This window comes from Aspergillus brasiliensis (assembly GCF_001889945.1).
Source record: "Aspergillus brasiliensis CBS 101740 unplaced genomic scaffold ASPBRscaffold_10, whole genome shotgun sequence".
Lineage (NCBI taxonomy): Eukaryota > Fungi > Ascomycota > Eurotiomycetes > Eurotiales > Aspergillaceae > Aspergillus > Aspergillus brasiliensis.
Window position 1 is genome coordinate 973,765 of NW_027137451.1, and position 22,676 is coordinate 996,440.

General features: G+C 52.2%; 5 protein-coding genes across 5 annotated transcripts; 2 read left to right on the forward strand and 3 right to left on the reverse strand.

The window, feature by feature from the left end:
- The first annotated feature begins 994 nt into the window (after window positions 1-994).
- Window positions 995-2,478, forward strand: ASPBRDRAFT_45988 (GPI anchored serine-threonine rich family protein). The gene is made up of 4 exons (XM_067625520.1): window positions 995-1,394; window positions 1,447-1,525; window positions 1,577-1,711; window positions 1,782-2,478. The coding sequence occupies exons 1-4, from the start codon at window positions 1,343-1,345 to the stop codon at window positions 2,260-2,262; spliced, it is 747 nt and encodes a 248-aa protein (XP_067476877.1). The 5' UTR covers window positions 995-1,342; the 3' UTR covers window positions 2,263-2,478.
- A 581-nt stretch (window positions 2,479-3,059) lies between these two features.
- On the reverse strand, window positions 3,060-5,498 carry ASPBRDRAFT_182737 (uncharacterized protein). Its single transcript, XM_067619982.1, has 8 exons — window positions 5,253-5,498; window positions 4,756-5,184; window positions 4,086-4,696; window positions 4,002-4,025; window positions 3,926-3,946; window positions 3,647-3,866; window positions 3,321-3,585; window positions 3,060-3,247 (listed from the first exon to the last, which is right to left on the reverse strand). The coding sequence occupies exons 1-8, from the start codon at window positions 5,335-5,337 to the stop codon at window positions 3,217-3,219; spliced, it is 1,686 nt and encodes a 561-aa protein (XP_067476878.1). The 5' UTR covers window positions 5,338-5,498; the 3' UTR covers window positions 3,060-3,216.
- A 541-nt stretch (window positions 5,499-6,039) lies between these two features.
- ASPBRDRAFT_182740 (alpha-amylase) lies at window positions 6,040-8,225 on the reverse strand (the record flags this gene model as incomplete). Its single annotated transcript, XM_067619983.1, has 2 exons — window positions 6,762-8,225; window positions 6,040-6,699 (listed from the first exon to the last, which is right to left on the reverse strand). Exons 1-2 carry the CDS (start codon window positions 7,770-7,772, stop codon window positions 6,040-6,042), a joined length of 1,671 nt encoding a protein of 556 aa, XP_067476879.1. The 5' UTR covers window positions 7,773-8,225.
- A 4,119-nt stretch (window positions 8,226-12,344) lies between these two features.
- Window positions 12,345-19,936, forward strand: ASPBRDRAFT_198276 (uncharacterized protein; the record flags this gene model as incomplete). The annotated part of the gene is made up of 6 exons (XM_067621187.1): window positions 12,345-12,701; window positions 12,755-12,930; window positions 12,991-18,966; window positions 19,047-19,252; window positions 19,312-19,825; window positions 19,888-19,936. The coding sequence occupies 6 exons, from the start codon at window positions 12,345-12,347 to the stop codon at window positions 19,934-19,936; spliced, it is 7,278 nt and encodes a 2,425-aa protein (XP_067476880.1).
- Window positions 19,937-21,094: 1,158 nt separating this feature from the next.
- Window positions 21,095-21,922, reverse strand: ASPBRDRAFT_131418 (carbonic anhydrase; the record flags this gene model as incomplete). Its single annotated transcript, XM_067618326.1, has 1 exon — window positions 21,095-21,922. The coding sequence occupies one exon, from the start codon at window positions 21,920-21,922 to the stop codon at window positions 21,095-21,097; it is 828 nt and encodes a 275-aa protein (XP_067476881.1).
- Window positions 21,923-22,676: the final 754 nt, after the last annotated feature.

The following is a 22,676-nucleotide window of genomic DNA, read 5'->3' on the forward strand; positions in this document are numbered from 1 at the left end:
CAATACATACATTTTACATCTACTTCTGTACATACTGTACGGAGTACAGTGAGGTGTTGCACAGTATCGATCCTTGTGCAACGAAATCTGCAGTTCAGGGGAGGGAAGTTGGGGGGGAACGTTCCTGCAGTCAATCAAAGAGCCATGCCTTAGGCTCCCAGCCACCTAATTTCGGCTTTATCTGGGAATACGAGGCTCGGAGTTAAATTTGGGAGTTGCCTTTCCTTTTGGCGCCAACAAAGACTTACTTATCACGGGCGGGTAGACTAACTAGATAGATAGTGATAGAGAGGGAAGAGCTAAGAAGGTGGTTGGTTAGTGTCCAATCGATTGATTGTGCTTGATTAACCACCAACCAGGCCAGATAAATCATGAATCACACACGGGGTGGAGCCCCTTGCGTGTAGCAAACAAGTAATATTATATTATGATGAGCTTTTGAACTGGTTAGTAGGAAGGACAAAGTGCAACATGGGAAGCAATATAGGAGGGTCGAAGGGGTGTAGGGATCTAGGGATGGGCTGATGGAGAGGGGGAAAGGTATTCTGCGCTGGTCGGGTTTTTGAGTTTGGATTTGAGCAGGCGAGGACTGAATCATCACAGTGCTAGTGATGGTGATTTCTTTTATCGCCGATGCATGGGGGGATATTGCATAATTGCCAAGATAAGACTACTCAAGTGGCGGTGCGATTGGGAAGAACGGAAGAGAATGATGTGTGGGAGAGAGAGAGAGGCAATCTGACAGGTCTTTTCCAGTCTACCCTAATGACTAGTAGACTATCTCTGCTAAGTAAATAGCCCCATGCGTTATCCATCGGGCTTATTGGTCCACGCTGCATCCTGTCCACCTGAAACCAGCCCAATCCTGCGCCAGTCGACCAGACTGAAGTGCCTGTCATCAGAAACCTCACCATCCCCGTTCCCTGGTTCCTGGCCACTCGGCTATATATAGCAGTACTAGTAGAGTATTTTGAATGATCCAAGATTGGGAAGCCACCCACTCACAGACCATCAGAGGATCTTTTGACTTAGTTCTTGACTTAGTGACTAGTGTAAGTTGTTAGTAGTCGCAGTTGTTGTCATGTAATGGATCCGGTTCATGCTCCGGGATTTTCTTGGGGCGGCTAACCAACTGAACTGCCCTGAACCCGTTGAAGAGTCGATAACTAGCGGATTTTGTGAGACATGATGGCAAAATGGAGACCGTTAACCCTTCTATTTAACCAGGGTCGCTTCCTACTTTTGCTGCCAGTTTTGATTCCTTCCATCAATCTTCTATCGTTTTTCTATCATAATAATCAATTAATACCCTTCCCCTCGTTATATTACCATCTCTGCAACCATGCGTCTTTCTTACGCCGTGTCTCTTCTGCCTCTGGCTGCTTTCGTTGGCGGTTAGTTGCCCTTATCTCCCTCCGATACCATCCATCTAATTTCTATCTCTAGCTCTTGAGGTCACTTCCCCTAAGAAGGGCGAAGATGTCGATCTTTCCAGCTCTTTTACCGTGACTTGGGATTCCGTCTCGTACGTTCTCTTTCCCAACCCTAAATTTACTACATACTGACTATGTAACAGAACTGACCCCTCCACCTTCGACCTCTACCTGGTCAACAACGCCGTCTACCCCAGCGTAGAGAAAAAGGTCGCCTCCAACGTGGATACCTCCAAGGGTTCCTACACCGTGTCGGGCCTGTCCGGTGTTACTGATGGGTATGCCCCCCTTCTTCTAACCTCACACTCCTCTATCCCACCCATCGATCAAATACTAATAATAATACAGCAACGGCTACCAAATCAACTTCCTCTCCACCTCCACCCAAAACAGCGGTATCCTCGCTCAATCCCAGCAATTCACCGTCGAGGGCGGTTCTTCCTCTACTACCACCGCCAGCGCCTCTCTGACTACTTCCGCCTCTTCCTCTTCTACTTCTGGTTCCACTTCTACTGGTACTGAAACCTCCTCCTCATCCTCCATCTCTTCATCATCCTCCACTGGATCCACTACTACCTCGGAGAGCACTTCTACCACTGCCAGCAGCAGCAGCAGCAAACTAACTACTACCTCGGCGGCTAACACACTCTCGACTACAGCATCCTCCACTCGTTCTGCCTCTGCTTCTGGCTCTTCTTCTACCGAGTCTGCCTCCGCCAGCGGCACCGAGTCTACTGCGCCCGTGTCCACCGGCGCCGGTATGGCTCTTGCTGCCCCGGTGTCTATTGCGGCGGGGTTGGTTATGGGTGTTGTGGCTATGCAGTTGTAAACACCTTTGCTCCTTTCCTGTTGTTGAGGGGGTGAATGGATGTGGATGATGGAGATGGAGATGGATTCTCTTCTTTACCTGATTGGTAAAATAATCAGTGACTTGGCAATAATTACGCAGAGGTATTATTGCTTGTATAGATATTTGGTTAGCTAGCTACTAGTTACTAGTTGGTTGATTACTTAATGATTATAGCTTATTGTCATTACTGAAAATCTTTGTACTCTTTTTCCATGGTTCGGTTAGAGGATATGGATATGGATATGGATATGCGACCGAAAGACCATGTGCAACTAGATAGTATTGGTTAGCCATAGCCCGGCACTTGCAACCGAGAATCAGGCAGACATTTGAGATAGGTACAGAATCCCATCTCAATAGGGAACATCTCCGAGAGACAGAAATGCATGCTAACTAACAAAATAACTAACTAGTGATAATGATCCATGGATCGGCCCTGGACCCTTTCGGGGATCAATCCAGTCGGACCCTGTAGGGCATGAACCAGTATTTTCTTCTCTAGTAGTACTTTTCCGGTTTTGAGTGAGATTGAAAAATACACGTAGGATGTCTCGGAAGTTGGTATTCTTACCGGTGTTTGTGTGGCGGGCAGCACCGCGAGTGGGTTACTCCATTAGGTAATTACTAACTAGTCAGAAACTTTCTGTCTCTTCGCTTGGATGGATTATTTTTGGGTTTACTTGTGTGGTTGACTCTTTTGTGAATGTCTTGGAGTTATTAGAATGGATGGAGTAGGTAAGACTAGTTTACAGACTACTCTGTAGACTACTCTGTATGTGGATTTGTTATTATTGTCGTCTAGTTGTCTAATGTCCATCTAATGTCTTACTGTAGTAAAACTAGTCTACTTAATATATACATGTGTCTTAGAAGATGATACCATCTCATTAATAGGTACTCCATACTCTCCGTATACGGAGTAGCTTAAGTTCATCATGCTGGACTGCCATAGATATCGACATCACTATCCAATATTAGCATCACCCTCTGGACAAGTTCCTTCCATCCAAGACACTAAAAGTAGGGTAGGTACTTACAACGGCCCATTAACACCCTCCCGACCACCCGCCGCACTATCCACCCACACACTCACCCTCATCCCCTGGACCGGAAACTCCCCGTACCCCAATTCATCAATCACCGTGACAGACGGGTGATCATCGCTGCGCTGCTGCAGCAGATCCGTCCACGTCTCGCCGGCATGTTTCCGACCCACGTACATGCGCTTCGTGGCTGGTCCGCCGTTACTCATGACGCAGGCTAGGCCGGAGGGGTGGGCGGCGTTGCCGTAGCGGATGAAGCCTGTCCACGTATAAGAGGCTGTCACGGATAAAGATTCGAAGAAATGAAAGAGATTTCTTACCAATACAGTTCGGCTGGTCAAAGTAATCCTGCTGTTCTCCGTAGGCGTACAACTTACGTGCACGCATTAAGATTGGGAGCTGCCCCTCGCAGGCTGGAGTTGGCGCATGGCCGCCAGCGCAGGAGCCGTAGAGGTCACCCCAGAAGACACATGGATGGCCTCCTTGGCGGAGGAGGATAAGAGCGTAGGCGAGGAGTTTGAAGGAGGGTTCGACGATGGTCTGTTATTAGCTCGTATCGGTGTCTTCTGAGTCGCAAAGAATATTTGATATGTACTCACCTCGAGCATTTGTCCGGGTTGCTTGTCACATTAGCACTTATCCATATACCTCCACGTACAGGAAGATATCACTCACCGTATCATGATTCGTCACAAACGTCTATACCAACCACCACACATCAGCATCACTCCAATTCCACCAAATAGGAGGGATACTCACCAACGCATTCCCCGGCCTCTTTTCTACTACTGTCCCCCTCAAGATCCCCCTCAAATCCGCCCTCTTCCCCCTCGACATATTAGAAAACCTCTCCACCAGCGGCACATCCACCACGGCCACCCGATACTCCATCTCCTCCAGATACCTCAACAACGCCCTCAACTCCCCACTCCAATACTCCCCAATGACAAACACCTTCCGATCGCCTGCCTCCCTCCTCACACAATCAATAAACTCGCGCTGAAACCCGGTGGAGAAATGCTTCGCCGCATCCAACCGCATCCCACTCAACGGCAACACCGACATAATCCACTTCCCCCAGCGAAGGACATCTTCCCGGACCTCCGGGTGCGAGTAATCCAGATCCGCAAACATGAGATAGTCATAGTTGCCGTTCTCATCTTTACCGACATCCTGAGCCCAGTTCTTTTCCGGTCGGGAAGGATCGAGGATCTTGTAGATGGCTTTGCATTGACGGGCGTCGTCCCAGTCTACTCCGGAGAAATGGTGCCAGTGGTATTGCAGCGGGCTGTATGTGGTCCCCCGGCCGGGGAAAGTGAAGGATGTCCAGCCGGAGAGTTCTTGCGGGGAGCCGGTTTCAATATCTCGTCCTGTGAGCTGTCAATACACATATTACATGTGGAAGAAGAGGTATGGGAGGAAGGTATACGATCATCATCAACCCTCACGCCCTCAAACCTCTCCACACTATCCGCCCCCGCCTTATGATTCAACACCGCATCCCATAACACCCCGACCCCAAGGGCACTCGCATCCCGAACCAGATCCTCGAGTTCCCCCCGCGTACCCCATTTCGTTCCCACCGCCCCCTTTTGATTGAATTCCCCTAGGTCGTAGAGATCGTAGATGTCGTATCCGTTGCCGTGGGCATCCATGCCTTTGCATCCGGGCGGGATCCAGATGCTGGTGACGCCGAGGGAGTGGATGGCGGGGAGGGCGTGTTGGAGGCGGCGCCAGTGGGTGCGCTTATCGGGGGTGTTGGGGGTGGATGGGATGTGCCATTCGAAGGCTTGGAAGAGGAGAGTGTTTTCCGTAGGGGAGTGCCATGAGGGGAGGGATTCTATGGCGTTGGCTTTTTCTATAGATGGTGTTATGTTACTATGGGGATAGATTTGGATTGGTATGGGTAGTTGGGATTTGGCTAACCCTCTATTTGCTTTTGGGATTGAGTTTGGGATTTGGATGTGCTTCGTTGTCGTCGGGTTCTGAAGCAGGGGAGGAAGCTGAACATTGTTTCTGTTCTCTTTCTCTTCTCTTGTTCGGGGATTTATTTGGTGGGTTCAGTGGTGAAGAGTTTTACTGTGGTGAGTAGGAGAATCAGCTAGGTTTACTATGATTGCATCCTGTAGTATGAGATGATGATGAATGGTAAAGCTGACTGCAATGATTGAGCTGATGTGGTGTCAGCACGGAAGAATGTTAGAACTTAGCAGAGCTAACTAGTTAATTACTGTGTTAACTAAAAATCAGCTAACTGGGCATGACTTCATTTCAATTTTCGATGGGTCCTCAAGTGGGCCTGTCTTGGGGCGTTCTGCCTGATGACTGAATATTTTTAGCTCGGGCGGTTTCCCTCGGAACTCTACCGAGGCCGAACGGATTTGCCTCCAGATTTGGTCTTGGGAGGAGGATCAGCAGGGCGCTGTGATCATCAACTGTGGAATGCAGGTACCCGTTTAGGAGTGGTATACTTGAAGATTATACAATGTAGGAAGTCTATTTTTATACTATACTAATACTTGGTTTTTGCTGTAGCTCAGTGCTAAGTTGGATACTAGGATAGTGGATATATATTATCTGTACCGAATATATGGACGAATATATACAATGAAGCCAGGTATTGAATATATACAAGCAAGGGTATCTTACTGTCAAATACATACAAAGAATAAGAAACAGATAATATATCTCAACCCATCAATAGCTATCACAACTACCACACCCCCACAAGCAGACCCGCCACCACAGACAGCACCAGAGAAACCAAAGCGCCAGACGCTGCATCTCCCATAGTCTTGATCCCCAGCGATACGGCCTCGGCGGCCGCCGCACCCTGCGTCTTTAACGCCGCGTAGGTGACGTTCGCGACAGGATATCCGCACAATCCACTGCCGGGCATCAGCTCCGCCGGGAAGAACACGCGCGGCTCGCCCTTGTCCATCGGAACCACAAGCTCACTCTGGGCATTGACCGTGTAGTTGACGCAGTTCAAAATCTCGGTCACTTCGGTGCCGCCCGTGAAACTCACCGGCATCGAGAGGTTGTAGGCGCTGCTGTTTGTGCCCTGCGTCGACAACAGCATGACCACCTGTCGGCCTTCGATGCCCTTGCGGAATCCCAGCTCACTGCCCCCCTCGAAGATGGGGTAGGTCTGGATGTCCGGATAGTGATGGTCGAGTCGGTAGGCGTGTTTACGAATGGCGTTGAGCTTGCCGATCAACTTGTAGAGCTCCGCGTCGGTGTTGTACCCCGAGAGCCAGATCGCCTCTCGGTTCTCGGGGCTGCCGGGGCCGTCCAAGTGCTGCTCCTGACCTTGATAGATCATGGCCACACCGTCGAAGAGAAGCGTGAACGTAAGAATATTCTTCGCGAGCTAGTGAAGAGCATGTTAGCTGAGAACATAGAGAACAATGTGTTGATTCAGTAAAGTCATACAGCCATGTCTGGGGTCATGCTGGCAAATCGCGCGACATCGTGATTCTCGGAAAACGAGGCCAAGGCGGTCACATCATTGCAGGAATTCTTCATCGCCTGGACTTGCGTGGCCAGGGCGCTGGTGTTGCCCAGAGTGAAGGCCTTCAGCATGGCGTAGTAGACGGGGTAGTTCGGGAGACTGCCGATGTAGTTGTTCTGGTAATCGCAGATCGTGCTGACCTCTTGCTGCAGCACTTCGCCGGTCATGAACATATCCACCGCATCGCCGAAATTCTTCAGGAAGCCTGGGTTCACATGCTTGGCGGCATCAATGCGGAGGCCGTCGATGGAATAGGTGGAGATGATCTCCTTCGCCCAATTGCCCAGGGTTTCTTGCACCTCGGCATGCTCGGTATACAGATCGGGCAAGGCCACGATGTTGTCACCGGTTTGGCACAGCTGGGCATTGGTGAAGTTGTTCCAGTCGGTGATCTTACAGTACGGATGGTAGTAAGACGAGCTGTTGAACGGGGTGAGGGTGGAGTAGTCGATGTGGGTGGCCGGGTCGGAGCCATTGGTGACGTAGGCCATGTTGTTGATGACCGTGTCCATCATCAGATACATATCGCGAGCATGCAGGGCGTTACTCAGGTCGAGGAGATCCTGGTGCGTACCAAAATGCGAGTTGAGGGAGTACAGATCCTGGGGCCAATAGCCATGGTAGGCTTCTCCGTACTCCACGCGACCTTCGATGTTTTCGATGATGGGAGAGATCATGACGGCATCAAAGCCCATTCCCTGGATGTAATCGAGCTGGTTGATCATGCCGCGCCAGGTGCCGCCACAGTACAGACCCTCTGTAGTGTTGCAGGGGGCGGTGGTTGAGCCATCGGTGCGCGCGAACCGATCCGTCATGGTTTGATAGACGGACCGGGACTTCCATTGCTCAGTGCTGGCCGCCAGCGACGACCCCAGCCAGCCAGCAAGGTAGAGCACCCCAAGCCCGTGCCGCAGGGCTGACATGGAGACCATGACTACGACAGATTGGAAGATGTGGTGATATCAATATTCAAGGTGCGTAATGTGCCTGCCGAGCAACTGCGGGGCCCGGCTTGGAGATACGATAAGACACTGGTCGAACGCTAAAAAGAAGGATACGGGCTCGGCAAGAAATGAAAGAGTGACAAAATGAGTGGGACCCAATGTAGAAAGAATGGCAATGGTCAGATATCCAAAGAAAAGAATGAATGGCAAGGGAAAGGCCCAGGAAGAGGGGTCACGTCAATGACGGATGCATTGGTCGATGTGACGAGAGCGAAAGAATGAGTGAGGAGGAAGGAAAGGAGAGAGGAGAGAGAAGAGGAGAAGAGAAGAGAGAGAGGAGAAGAAGTGGAATGTTGGGGAAGAGCTTGACTGAACATCCGGTGGAGTAGCGTAGCAGCAGCAAGGAGAACCTCGCTAACTGCATTCAGGGTGCATCCCCTGGATGGGATGGCCAACAGGTGAACTAGTCTGCTTTTTAGTTCAATTGGAGAGGGGACCAATGAGTGTGCAGTGCATCTTGGGCCTCGGTGCAATAGCAAGTCCTCAGTGGCGGAGAAATTTGCCAATCAGAGGGGTAAAGTATAGAGGGATTCTTCTTATCACCACCACCACCGTCATGATCATCAACATCAGCCATGTGTGAAAGACGGAGGCGTCCCCTGAACCCTCGAGGCAGTGATCTAAAATTTCCGGAACCTCAGGGCGACTCCCGCGCAGGACCAGGAACCATTAATCCCTGCCGATGGTGGCACCGAGGTTCTCTGCAGCTCCCCCAGATTACTGATTCCTGACTACTTGCTTGTTGACCAGCTGGTCCTCCTCATTGGTCTTGAGATGGGCATTTCTCCTCACTCCCCTGCAGATGTCACCACTGGCGTCAACGGTGGCACGAGTCTTGTGGCCAGGGAATGGCGGTTGGCTTCTCCAAGACCAAGCCTGTCACGCCGCCACGAGCTGGGGCTAATGCTTCTGCCAGGCACAAAGAGCGGCAGATGAGCGAACCGGACACTCCGATGGGTCAAATTGGGGGGAAAGAGGGGGCCAGTGAGACATGTTCTTGACTAGCAGCTTCGTCGAGCCATTCTGGTGTCTGCCCTACTTGGAATCTCCGGAAGAACACCGTCTTAGGCTATTTGACGATCCAATGAAGTAGACCAGTGACTCCACCTCCAAACCCTTACCAAGTACTCCGGAGAGACTAGCTAATTTAGTAGGATTAGTTCACCAGGGGAAACATTATCAACACTTGAATAATGTGAGACAGTCAGGCAACGGCGGATATACTGGTCCGAGAAAAGAAGAGGACGGCTCCAAATCCCAATTTTAGGGAGGGAGATCGCGTGGTGGACAAAGAGAAAGAGGCAACGAGGAGGATAAAGCTTGGCTCATTCTTTCGCCATGTTCCCGACGGTTGACCTCCGATGTTTGGCAGCTGATAGCGAGATGTGATTGCGATATTTCCTCGCTCCTGCATGAGTAAATTAACTTCATATCTAATGCAAGGCTCCAGGCACACAACACAATCCGATAAGAGAAATTTGATTTATCTCATTATTTCTGGTCCCAGGCGAGCCAGGGTCTTGGCAGCGGGCTTGGCTGGATAGAATTGGGAAAAGCGGTGTTACCCGAATCAGCAGCTCAGCTGGGAATTGAAATTACCATCAACGGTGCTGCAAGTTTCACCGTCCTGACGGTAGCTTACCGCCAAGTGGGGGCCAGGGAGGCAGGGAAAACAGGAATCCATCTGATTATTGGAAACGGTGGTGTTGCTCGGAAATTTTAAATGTTCGCTCCTGGACAATTCGGCCCTGATACTCGATTTGCAGGAGACCATTGGCCCGCGAGGGATGGAATAAATTTCAAGTAAGACATGCATGGCCCGATGCCTCGTAGTGGGTTGGCTTTGGGGGCCTCCGATCCGACCTTTAGCAGAAATCAGTAGTAGTCCCTCGCGAGACTGGAAGGGGACTAGTGCTGTCTATCTAAGAATTGTTACTTGTTACTTGTTACTGAAAAAAGATACAGACCTGGATGCCAAGGGTCCAAACTAGCAGACCCTTCGCTCCCAGTGGCTGCAAGCCTCACGGGAACCCGACCAAAGACCATCCAGATGCGAATCTGCGATCCCGTAAATCCTTCGCCCGAGACCCACTTCCGCCTGGCCAGGATGGTCTCGCTGGCACCAACCAAACTTTCGGGCATCTGACTGTCGGTGATAAGGGAGAGGAGAGAGACAGCAGACTCCTGCAGGGGCGAGTGCTGTTAGGTTGGGTTGATGGCATGCTTATCATTCCTCAGGCCTGTTGGAAACAAGCACAAGTGGCAAGCTCAGCGTCAGATTTTGGTCGTTAATTATGTGTGTTTTTTTTTTTTCCATGCTCCGCTGCGAGGGGAGTGAAAAAAAAGTGACACAGGGGCTTGGCAGCAGAGCCAGAATAGCAGCAGGCAAAAGAGCGCAGGGGCCCGCTCTCGGTCGGTGACAGCTTTCTGGAAACTTTCAACCGGTCAGGATCGCTTCGGGATCAACCACGGAAACATCTCCGGGTTGTGACTGGCTCATCGGTATTTTTGGTCTTTTTTTTCCCTTTCTTTTGCTTTTCCTTTCTTATTTTTCCCTCTTTTCAGTGGACGGCCCGAAATAAATCAACGCCACGGAAGTTGGCGGATTGAACCTGATTGGAAATACTGTTGCCCCCAATATTACACACACATACACCATATTCAGGAACAAACACACCCCCAAGCCTGCTGCATGCATGGGATGGCTCACCTCCCCCTTCTGCGAGCTCAGCGCAGGAGATAACGTATTCCGTTTGGGCCCTTCCCACTAAATAAACCCGTATACAAGAAACGACTAGCTACCGACTACCACCACTACTCACTACTGTCACTTTTCTCAAGTAAACTAGTAGACTAGTAGTCGGATCTCGGACCCTCCACCACCAATGGGGAGGGTCCGTCCTTATCAGACCCAAATATTTCCCCAAAAGAGAAGTGAGAGGAAAATGAGCAGCTTGATGACAGTAAGACATCACCTGCACTATTGTGTCGAGTGTCTTAGAACAGGGCCAATAAAGTTTTTTCATTACCGAGATTGCTGCACGCCACCGTATTGCTGCCTCTTCAGGTATCGTTTCGCTTGGGCGTGAATACGACCTGCCTACCTGTGCCCAGCAAAAATACTTTCGTCCTTGTTCAGTGGCAGCAGCAGCAGCAGTAGCAGAAAGGACCTGTTACTTCGCCTCGCAATTGAAACAGTTAGGAAGACCGCGGAGGTACCAACCAGTATTCGGGGGAACTAAAGGGAGGGATTATATCTCAATTGGGATTGGTGAGGAGCCTGGCGGTATCAAGTGGGCGGAAGTGAACCCTTCTTTCAAGACATCCAGTGATTCAGTCCCAAGTGCCCCTTTGGGGGCTCCACTCCACACTGCTTTCCGGTCCGAGAGGAAACCTAACGGTTCCCGGATAGCCTACTTTCTTACTAGTATACGAGAAGGGCTCATGTTTTTTTTCTGGATGGGCTGTCGGACCACCCAATGGTCCGCTTTCTGTTATTCATTTTTATTCATTTGCTCGGTTTTTTTCATTTCGACTACTATTTTCTCATTCTTATTTTTAAAATTCCCCTTTGGGCCTTTGCACCGCACTGCCGCGGTCTAGTTCGACTTTTTTTCAAACTCGGAGCAGGCCAAAAGTATTCCGTCATAGCCAAAGGGACATCGCCCCTCCCGCTGGCTCTGGACAAGGCCAGAAAGTCGATACTATCTGACTACCCGGGGAACAAGTGCTATACGAGTGAGCTGGCACCGGGGAGCCATTCAGAGTGGTGCTCCAGTCAGCTGGGGGTTATTATTAGCAAAATACACTTAGACGAGACAAGACGAGACGTCTAGTTCGAGTCTGCTTCTTTTTATTTTTTTCACTTCATCGTTTCCCTCCCCTCCCCCGATCCACTATCGCGGATATCGATGTGTGTTGCCCCCCCCGTCCAGCCTCTCATTGCTGAGCCTCAGCATCGCAGCTCACTAACTAACCAACTAAGTACTGGTAACTGGACTAGTTGGGGTGATTAGCTTTTTTCTCCATTGGGATTTCTTACCTTTGTTCCCCATCATCCCCCCTCTGACACTTTCTTCCTCCTGAAAGTATTCCTCGTATCATCTTTCTCTCTTTCTCTCACCTCTCCTCTTCCTCTTCTCCTCTCTCGCTGGATCCCTCTTATCTCTGATCTCATGCATCGTTTCTTGTTTTAGTTGTTGCATTGTGATTCCCCCATAGATTTCACTCGTTAACGAAGCGTGTCTGTGTTTCTCTCGTTATCTGCCACCCTATCTATCACTCGTTATCAGTCCCCCAAATCATCCGCCCAAACCGACTATCGTTGAGTGACCGGTACCCCAGCGGAGAGAGATCGCGGTCAACCTTGGTGACGAGTCAGAACCCATTCGTTTCTCCCCCAGTCTTTGGCGAACTCAACAATCGCATCGATCTGGCTCTACATCTTCCTGGTTTGCTGACCGGTGGTCCTTCCGGGTCGACACGACCTTCCCACCCAGCATGAAGTGGGCTATCCCCGGCACGCTGCTCGCCTGTTTCGCAACAACGGCAACGGCCTGGCCCTACGACGAGTCCCTCGTCGACTACAACTTCAATCAGAACCAATCCGCCACGAACCCGGCGGACTATTGGGGAACATGGCCCAATCATACCGGGGAATACTTCCCCTCCCCGGACAATTGGCGCTTCCCCGTCTACACCCTCTTTCTCGACCGCTTCGTCAACGGTGACCCCACAAACGACAACATCAATGGCACCCTGTTCGAGCACGACCTCCGCTCGAATCAGATGCGCCATGGTGGCGATGTGGCCGGCCTGCTGGACACCTTGGATTACTTGCAGGGCATGGGAATCAAGGTGCGTTCCCGTAGCTTGCGCGATGCTGCGATCCATTACTGACCATGGTTTAGGGCCTCTATCTCGCCGGAACCATCCTGATGAACCAGCCCTGGGGATCAGACGGTTATTCGGCGTTGGACACCACGTTGCTGGATCAACACTTTGGTAATTTGCAAACGTGGCGCAATGCCATCACGGAAATTCACAAGCGCGGGATGTATGTCATCTTCGATAACACCATCGCGACGTAAGTTGACCGCTGCCTCTTCCCTTATCTTCTAACCAAGCAGCTAACTCTCAATCCTAGGATGGGCGACTTGATCGGATTTGACGGCTATCTGAACACCACCACGCCCTTCTCCGTCAAGGAACACAAGACGGTCTGGAAGACTGACCGCCACTATGTGGACTTCAACATTGGCAATAACTACAACGAGACGTGCGATTACCCCCGCTTCTGGTTCGAGGATGGCTATCCCGTGCAAGCCTCCGTCACCGAGGAACTCGTCGGATGCTACGATAGTGATTTCGACCAGTACGGTGATATCGAGGCCTTTGGTGTCTTCCCGGATTGGCAACGTCAGCTGGCCAAATTCGCCTCCGTGCAGGATCGACTCCGTGAATGGGTTCCCTCCGTGCGCGAGCGTTTGATCCGTCACTCCTGCATTATCATCCAATCTCTCGATATCGACGGTTTTCGGTACGACAAGGCGACCCAGGCCACCGTCGACGCCCTCGGAGACATGTCGAATGCGTACCGCGAGTGCGCCCGCGCCGTAGGCAAAGAGAACTTCTTCATTGCGGGCGAAATCACGGGTGGTAATACCTTTGGTTCCATCTACTTGGGCCGAGGCAGACAACCGAACCAGTTCCCCGACTCGGCGGAGGCAGCCATGAAGCTGACCAACACGTCCGACGCCCAGTATTTCCTGCGTGACGTAGGGCATGAGGCGATTGACGGCGCAGCCTTTCACTATTCCATTTACCGAGCGCTGACCCGCTTCCTGGGCATGGATGGTAATCTGGCCGCCGGTTACGATGTGCCGGTCGACTGGGTGGATGCCTGGAACCTCATGCTGCAGTCCAATGATTTGGTCAATGCGAATACCGGCAAGTTCGACCCCCGCCACATGTACGGGGCTACCAACCAGGATGTGTTCCGTTGGCCGACGGTGGAAAAGGGCGTGGAACGTCAATTACTGGGATTGTACATCACGACTCTCCTGCTCCCCGGAATCCCCCTCCTTCTCTGGGGTGAGGAACAGGCGTTCTACGTTCTGGATGCTACGGCATCTAACTATATCTACGGTCGGCAGGCCATGTCGCCTGCGACCGCATGGAGAGATCATGGCTGTTTCTCCCTGGAATCGTCGCAGTACTATAATTGGCCCATTGAGTCCGGCCGTGAGGGCTGCCATGACCCCACGGTCGCCTACGATCACCGTGATCCGTCTCATCCGGTGCGCAATATTATCAAGCACATGTATCAAATGCGCGAACAGTTCCCGGTTCTCAACGACGGCTATACGATTCAAAAGCTCTCGAACCACACTGAGGATGTGTACTATCTCGGTTCTAACGGCACGGCCACCGAAACAGGACTCTGGTCGATCCTTCGGGACGTGAACGCGGATGTCCAGGATTTGGGCTCTGATGAAAAGAACCAGCCTGTCTGGCTCGTTTACCACAACACCAACCGCACCATCGATTATACGTTTGACTGCCAGGATAATGATACGGCCCTCATTGCCCCCTTCGATAGTGGCACCTGGGTCAAGAACCTGTTCCACCCGTATGACGAGCACCAGCTGATTGCTTCCCCCACCAAGCTGGGATTGAACGGATCGACTGAGTACAGTGGCTGCCTGACCAACATGACCATGGAGGCCTACGAATTCCGGGCCTATGTACCTAAAGCTCGCTTTACCAAGCCCCGGCCGATGATCACCAAGTTCACGCCGGGACACGATTTCCCGCTCCGCTCGACCGTGGCCCCGAACGCCGACGAGAACGTGGAGGTCGAGATTTACTTCTCCGAAGAAATGGATTGCGACTCGGTCACAAAGGGAATTTCCCTGTCATCGTCGACCGAAATTGGAAAGGTTCCCTCTGTCGATACGAACAGTGTCAACTGCAAGCAAGTTCCCGCCACCAACACCAGCTGGACCGGCCAGATTCCCGGGGTGTGGATGTGGGCGGCTAACCTGACCGGCGTCTATAACGGCATCCATCGCCTCACGGTCACCAATGTCAGCTCGGAGAGTGGGAACGCGACCACTAATGCGGTCGACCATTTCCTGTTCCGCATCGGCCAGATCGATAACCCCATGATCTTCAGCAGTGCGAACTATTCCACTAGTTTGCTCCATGAAGAACCCAATGGCACCCTGTTCATCCAGCACCACGCTGCTGGTGCGGACAAGTATCGGTATTCCACGAATTGGGGTACCACTTTCTCCGATTGGATGACCTACAAGGGCGGAAATGATACCATTGAGGAACTTGAATGGTCGGGAACCAAGAAACAGTCATGGAAAGGAAACCACGTTCGTGTGGAATACTGGAGTCGTTGGACCGGCAGCAGCGATTACGTTCAAGAGGGAGACGCGGGTTGGAATGAGAATTTTCCACGCCGCTTCCCTCACGTCTTCTTCAACGGGCCCTACAACCAGTATGGATACGATGCAGGTTTAGACAATGTGGTCCGGCAGGACAGCGCCGACGGTCTTTGGAAATATCATTTTACCGCGGAATGGCCTGCCCAAGCTCAACTGAACATCTGGGGTATGAATCCTAATGGAGAGCCTGACCAGAGTTGGGTCCTAGGTGACGCCGACAATGATTCTGTTCTCGATCGCATGCCGCCTTCTTCACTGTCCGCGACATTGATCAACATCACTGAACACCCCCCTTCGCCTTACATTTCCTGGAATATTGTCATTGATGACGGGACCATGCGATTCCAGCTCTTCCCCGTCGGGCATCAGAATTCCCAGATCGCCATGTATGTGCTCTTTTGGATCATTCCCGTCGTGACGGGCGCTGCCGGCGTGTGGCTTTTCATGAAATCTTTCTACAAGGTCAAATTCAATCAGGTTGGTGTTAGCGAGAAACACCAGATGATCCCATTGGCTTTGCGCCGGAAGTTCAAGCGCAATCGTGGTGGGGATGAGGAAAACTCCAACCCTCTGATGCGTCTGGCGAACAAGTCTGGATTCCTGCAGACTGACACCGCTATTGGCGGCGCTGCTAGCGGCAAGCGCCGCATGGTTCTGATCGCTACCATGGAGTACGACATCGAGGACTGGGCCATTAAGATTAAGATTGGTGGTCTTGGTGTCATGGCGCAACTCATGGGCAAGACTTTGGGTCATCAAGACTTGATCTGGGTGGTGCCCTGCGTCGGAGGTGTTGACTACCCCGTGGATAAACCCGCCGAGCCCATGCATGTCACTATTCTTGGCAATTCGTACGAGGTCCAGGTCCAGTATCACGTCCTGAATAATATCACCTACGTTTTGCTGGATGCCCCTGTGTTCCGCCAGCAATCCAAGTCAGAGCCCTACCCAGCCCGTATGGATGATCTGAACAGTGCCATTTACTACTCTGCCTGGAACCAGTGCATTGCGGAGGCCTGCAAGAGATTTCCTATCGACCTTTATCATATTAACGACTACCACGGTTCCCTGGCTCCTCTGTATCTCCTTCCAGACACAGTGCCTGCCTGTCTTTCCCTGCATAACGCCGAGTTCCAAGGTTTGTGGCCCATGCGCACGCAGAAAGAAAAGGAGGAAGTGTGCTCCGTGTTCAACCTTGATATTGAGACCGTGAGGCATTACGTGCAGTTTGGAGAGGTGTTCAACTTACTCCACTCCGGTGCTAGCTATCTTCGTGTTCATCAACAGGGTTTCGGTGCTGTGGGTGTCTCCAAGAAGTACGGTAAACGGTCCTACGCGCGTTACCCCATTTTCTGGGGTCTCCGGAAGGTTGGAAACCTGCCCAACCCTGATCCATCGGATGTCGGCGAATGGAGCAAGGAACAGGCCAGCGCCATGAGTGACAATGTGAGCGTGGACGCGACTTATGAAGCCAGCCGAGGCGACCTCAAGCGTCAAGCTCAGGAGTGGGCCGGTCTTGAACAGAACCCCGATGCCGACCTGCTTGTCTTCGTTGGTCGTTGGTCCATGCAAAAGGGTGTTGATTTGATTGCCGACGTCATGCCTGCTGTCCTGGAAGCACGCCCCAATGTGCAGCTGATTTGCGTTGGTCCGGTTATCGATCTCTACGGTAAATTTGCAGCCCTCAAACTGGACCATATGATGAAGGTCTACCCTGGACGAGTGTTCTCCAGACCAGAGTTCACGGCATTACCCCCCTACATCTTCTCTGGTGCTGAATTTGCGCTGATCCCCTCTCGTGACGAGCCTTTCGGTCTGGTTGCCGTCGAGTTCGGACGTAAGGGAGCTTTGGGTATCGGTGCCCGTGTTGGTGGTCTTGGTCAGATGCCAGGTTGGTGGTACAATGTGGAATCCACAGCTACTTCGCATCTGCTCGTTCAGTTCAAGTTGGCTATCGACGCGGCTCTCAGTTCGAAAACGGAAACTCGTGCCATGATGCGTGCCCGGTCCGCCAAACAGCGGTTCCCCGTCGCCCAGTGGGTGGAAGACTTGGAGATCTTGCAAACCACCGCCATCCAAGTGCATAACAAGGAATTGGTCAAACATAATGGCCGACCCTTCACCCCGTCGGGAACTACCACGCCAGGTGGCATCTTGAGCCAGCCGTCCAGTCCCCTAATGCCCCCAGGCATGCAGACTCCCTTGGCCCATTCTCGGGATAGCAGCTATTCGAACCTGAACCGTCTCAGTGAATATGTCGCAGATCCGAAAACCAACTACAGTCGAGACATCAGCCCCAGTGGAACTGAAAAGCCACGGTCTGGCCTGCAACGACAGCTCTCGCTTGGTGTTCGCTCGGGACCTGGTCACCAAGAGCGCCGTGGCCGGCGTGGACGCCAACGCGACAGCATCCCCGAACACGAAGACACCGCCGGGGCCATGACGGACGTTGAAGAAGACCACGAGGACATTGGCGATCAGCAGGATGTAGACGACGAATACACTCTCACCCCGGCTCAGGTCGAGGAAGGACGTCGCTTGCAGGCGGTCCAACAACAGGGAGTTGGTATGCCCACCAGTCCGGGCATTCGCCGTTACAGTCAGGACTCCTTGCATCCTCGCAATAACCAGCTTCCCAGCAGCCCTGGCCCCATTCCCACTCCTACGCAGAGCCTCCTCCCGCCTCCCCGGCTTGGGGATGCCGGTAGCCGGCTCAGTAGCGCGTCTGTCCTCTCCCTGGATTCGGTCGTTGGTACCAAGACGGACTTTAAGCTGCAGAAGGTCGACCCCTTCTTTACCGATTCCACCGGCGAGTACTACAAGGCATTCGACAAGAGGTTGGTTGGTTTGAACGGCTCCAATTCCGAATCTCAGCTCTGCATTGAAGAATATCTCATCAAGAGTGAGAAGGAATGGTTTGACAAGTTCCGCGATGCCCGACTGGGTCGTCTGAAGTCCCCCGCATCATCTGTCTTCCGGGACAAGCATGGTGCCTCCCCTGTTGGCTCGTACTACGATGACACTGGCTCCCGAGTGAGTAACGACGACGACCGGGAGTCCCGGGACACCGAAGACGACGAATTTCTCCTGGGCAAGGACTACGTCCCTCCGACGGGTCTGCGCAAGTGGATGCAGATTCGTATTGGAGATTGGCCCGTCTACTCGTTGTTCCTTGCGTTGGGTCAGATCATTGCCGCCAACTCTTACCAGGTCACCCTGCTTACCGGTGAGGTTGGTGAGACGGCCGAGAAGCTCTATGGCATCGCAACCACCTACCTGATCACCTCGATCCTCTGGTGGCTCGTGTTCCGTTACTTCAAGTCGGTGGTCTGCCTCTCGGCTCCCTGGTTCTTCTATGGTCTCGCCTTCCTCTTGATTGGCTCCGCTCACTTCGAACCCAATAGCTTCAACCGGGGTTGGATCCAGAACATCGGAAGTGGATGCTACGCCGCTGCCTCGTCTAGCGGGTCCATCTTCTTTGCCTTGAATTTTGGTGATGAAGGTGGTGCTCCCGTCGAAACGTGGATCTTCCGGGCCTGTCTCATCCAGGGTATCCAGTCGGCTTATATCATCGGACTGTGGTATTGGGGTTCCACCCTGACCAAGGCATCCAGCCAGGGTCTGTTGACCTCGACGAACAATATCGCCAACAGCTGGAAGATGACGTGAGTACCCATGACCCCCCTGATTGATCCGTTGATCAGCCAGCTAGTCAGTCATTCGGCTTGCTAACAATGATCTCTAGTGCCATCTGTTACCCGATTGCAATCTTCCTCTGGGCCGTTGGATTGCTCCTGCTCTTTGGTCTGCCTAACTACTATCGCCAAACCCCTGGCAAGGTGGCGTCCTTTTACAAGTCCGTATTCCGCCGCAAGATCGTCATCTGGAACTTTGTTGCCGTTATCCTGCAAAACTTCTTCCTCAGCGCACCGTACGGCCGCAACTGGGGCTGTAAGTCTAACTCTCCCCGCCATTCCAGGTTGAATTGATAAGCTAACTCTACTCTGCAGTCCTTTGGTCTTCCAACCACGCCAAGGCCTGGCAAGTCGTCATTCTATGTATTGTGTTCTACGGTTTCGTCTGGGCGGGCTTCCTGTTCGTCGTCAGCCGCTATTTCAAGGCCCACAGCTGGTTCCTGCCCGTGTTTGCGTGCGGACTCGGGGCGCCTCGCTTCATACAGATCTGGTGGGGTGTCTCGGGCATTGGTTACTTTCTTCCCTGGGTCTCCGGAGGCTATCTCGGCGGAGCTTTGGCCTCCCGGAGTCTCTGGCTCTGGCTGGGAGTGTTGGATTCGATCCAGGGTCTCGGGTTCGGTATCATCCTCCTGCAGACCCTGACCCGGATGCACATGCTGTTCACCTTGATCTGCTCGCAGGTGCTTGGTTCCATCGCCACCATCTGTGCACGGGCGTTTGCCCCGAATAACGTCGGGCCCGGTCCTGTGTCGCCGGACCCTACTTTTGGAGGAAGTGCGGTGGCCAATGCGTGGTTTTGGGTGGCCCTGTTTTGTCAGCTGTTGGTGTGGTAAGTCATCATCCCACTTAGCTTGTTACTGGATTGACCCTTTGCTAACATGGAAATTGCAGTGCTGGCTTCCTCCTCTTCTTCCGGAAAGAACAGCTTTCCAAACCTTGAACGCCTTAATGATGTGGTGGTGCGCTTGGGCACCACTGGGCATGAACATTTTACATACGTCCCACCTTTCCTTCCTTCCCGACCTATCTACGCCCCTTGGATATAATTTTACTGTCTGTCATAATATAATCTCTCCTGTATGTATATAGAGGTACGCATCACGATCTGAATGAGGTTCAGGTCGTATTCATACAATACCATTTGGGGATTGGACAAAAGATCCCTGCAGATTCATCTGCTGTTATTCATTTCCATCGTTCTGATACTAGCAAGATCCATGCTCCCTGTAGGTAGATAGTAGTTGTAAACAATGATTGATGAGATGAGAGAGGTAGGCTGTAAGTAGTCGGTCACTTGTGTTGGGTGTAGAACAGCTAACTTGGACCTATCGACTTACTACCAAGTTGAGTACATTGCTGCCTCAGGTTCCAAACGACCATTTGTCGGGGCCAAGGAATGGTTAGTAACACATTCATACCCCAGCCAATAAAGTACTCGAAAGAACCCTTGATTTTGGATAACCAGAATCGGAATAGTAATCAATTAGAAAAAGAAAAAGAAAAAAGGCCGATAAAAAAAGGCCGCAATAAAATCCAAAACGAAATCCCGAAGCAATTCCCGCTTCGGCCGGGACTATCCCCGATCGAGCCAACCGTGGGCTCCACCGCGGTCCTTCCGGGCGAGGCAGACGAACTAATAATATTGAGAATGCGGGAGGGGGGGACTGGGCAGGGTAGAGAGAGAAAGACAGACACTCTGGAACACACCAATTCCTTTCTGCCCCTTCCCCTTCCCTTCTCTCTTCTCTCGTCTACTCTCTCACTCTCTTTACCTATCTTCTTTCCATCTACCTTCTTCCTTACTGCTTCTTCTATTGATTACTCGGCTCCCCACTCACCCAACACTGCTGCTCTCATACACATACACCTACACTCACTCTTCTCCATATACTATTGACACTCCATCATGAGGAATCACGCTACTTGATGAGCTCATTGCTCTCACCATGATGAAAGGACGAAAGAGTGAAGATGAAAGATGAAATGCATCGACATTGGCTACTAAACACCGGTGGTTCGCTGATTACAATAACAAGAAAGAAACAACAGATGGACTGAACCCCACCCCCCAATCCGAAACGAAACCTCCCTTCTTCCTCTAGACATCCGTCTTGAACGATGTCAGCCGAGCCTTGATGGCTTCCTCCGACTCGTCCGTATCCAACTCGCGAAGAACACCGCTTCCGACATCATAGATCAGCCCGTGAACCTGCAGCCCCCGCTCCTGGATCGCTTCCAACACCACGCTCTTCTCCTTCAACAGCTTGACACCCTCCAGAACATTCAGCTCCACCAACTTGAGGTTCGCCTGGTCGGCCGGCAGCGAGTTCAACAGATCCAGGTTCTTCGCCCGAAGCTGACGCAGGGGCAGCAACCAGGGGTCCAGAATTCCCAACTGCTTGTTACCCAGGGCAGCGGCGACACCGCCGCAGCTGGTGTGACCGCAGAGGACTACATGGTTGACGCGCAGGTAACGGACCGCGTACTCGATGACGGCAGAGGAGCTGAGGTCGCCTGCGTGGAGGACGTTGGCGATGTTACGGTGGACAAAGACATCGCCGGGCTTGAGACCGAGGAGAGTGGTTTCGGGGCATCGCGAATCAGAGCAGCCAATCCAGAGAATCTCGGGCTGTTGGCCGTTCGCGAGCGTCGGGAACAGTGAGGGGTCTTCCTTGGAGATCTGTGCTGCCCAGTCTTTGTTCTGATGCAGAGCAGAGGTGAAGCGGTCTGCGTCTGTATTAGCACACGCTGGTGGCTTGGTGGTTGAAAAGCGGGCGGCTTGTCGGGATGGGCTAGGGAAGACACGCTGGGAGGGAAGAGGAAGGCTGGCTCGAGAACTCGACTGCACCCCAGACAGGGGAGAGGCATGTACTCCAATCCTGGAATACATCCGCTGCAGTCGCGAAACAAGCCTTGTGGACTCCATGATGATGTGAAGGGGCTATGAAGACAACAGAAGTGACGGGTTATGCAGCCACCAGGAGGATGAGTCACTGCCAGGGGAACCCAGAAAAAGGAGCGGAAATCACAAATGAAAGCGCAAGAATATCAACACGCTTGCAAATCTGATACAATGGAACAATCGCTGTGATGCAGAGACGGGGGCAGCGACACGATGAGGAGTCACGGTGGCAGGGGTTGAGGAGAAAATGAGGGAAAGGGTAAAATCTGTGGGCCGCCGCCGCTTTGCGAATCTATCCAGAAACGCCAAGAATGGATGGCTCTTCTGGTGCTTGTGCTTGTGCTCACGTACCTGTGCCAGTGGATGCCATGATAACTGATGTGGAAGAGAGGTTTCGCAGTACGCTTGTTTGACAGGCTGTTGGATTCAGGATACTGAGGCTTTTGTGTTGACTACGACGCTCCCTTTCTTCTTTGCCCCCCGCCGGCAATTCCTTGCGGATTTCTTGTCGGCAATGTCAACCCCCAACCATGCAAACAGTGCAAACATTCCCAACTCACCGGACACCCAAAGGCGCCATCGGTCACATTTTGGTCGGATTTGACCTCTACAGATAGGCAGATCGGCAGCTAGGGGAGCTGCATATACTACATTGCTAACCAAACTGCACCGAAAGGGTACATCCAAGGAGACTACTATCAAGGTGGTGGTGTTCTTCCATTCGGCCGTGCAGGCAACCGCCTCCCTTGTTGAGGCGCTCGGCAATCCCCGGCGTCAC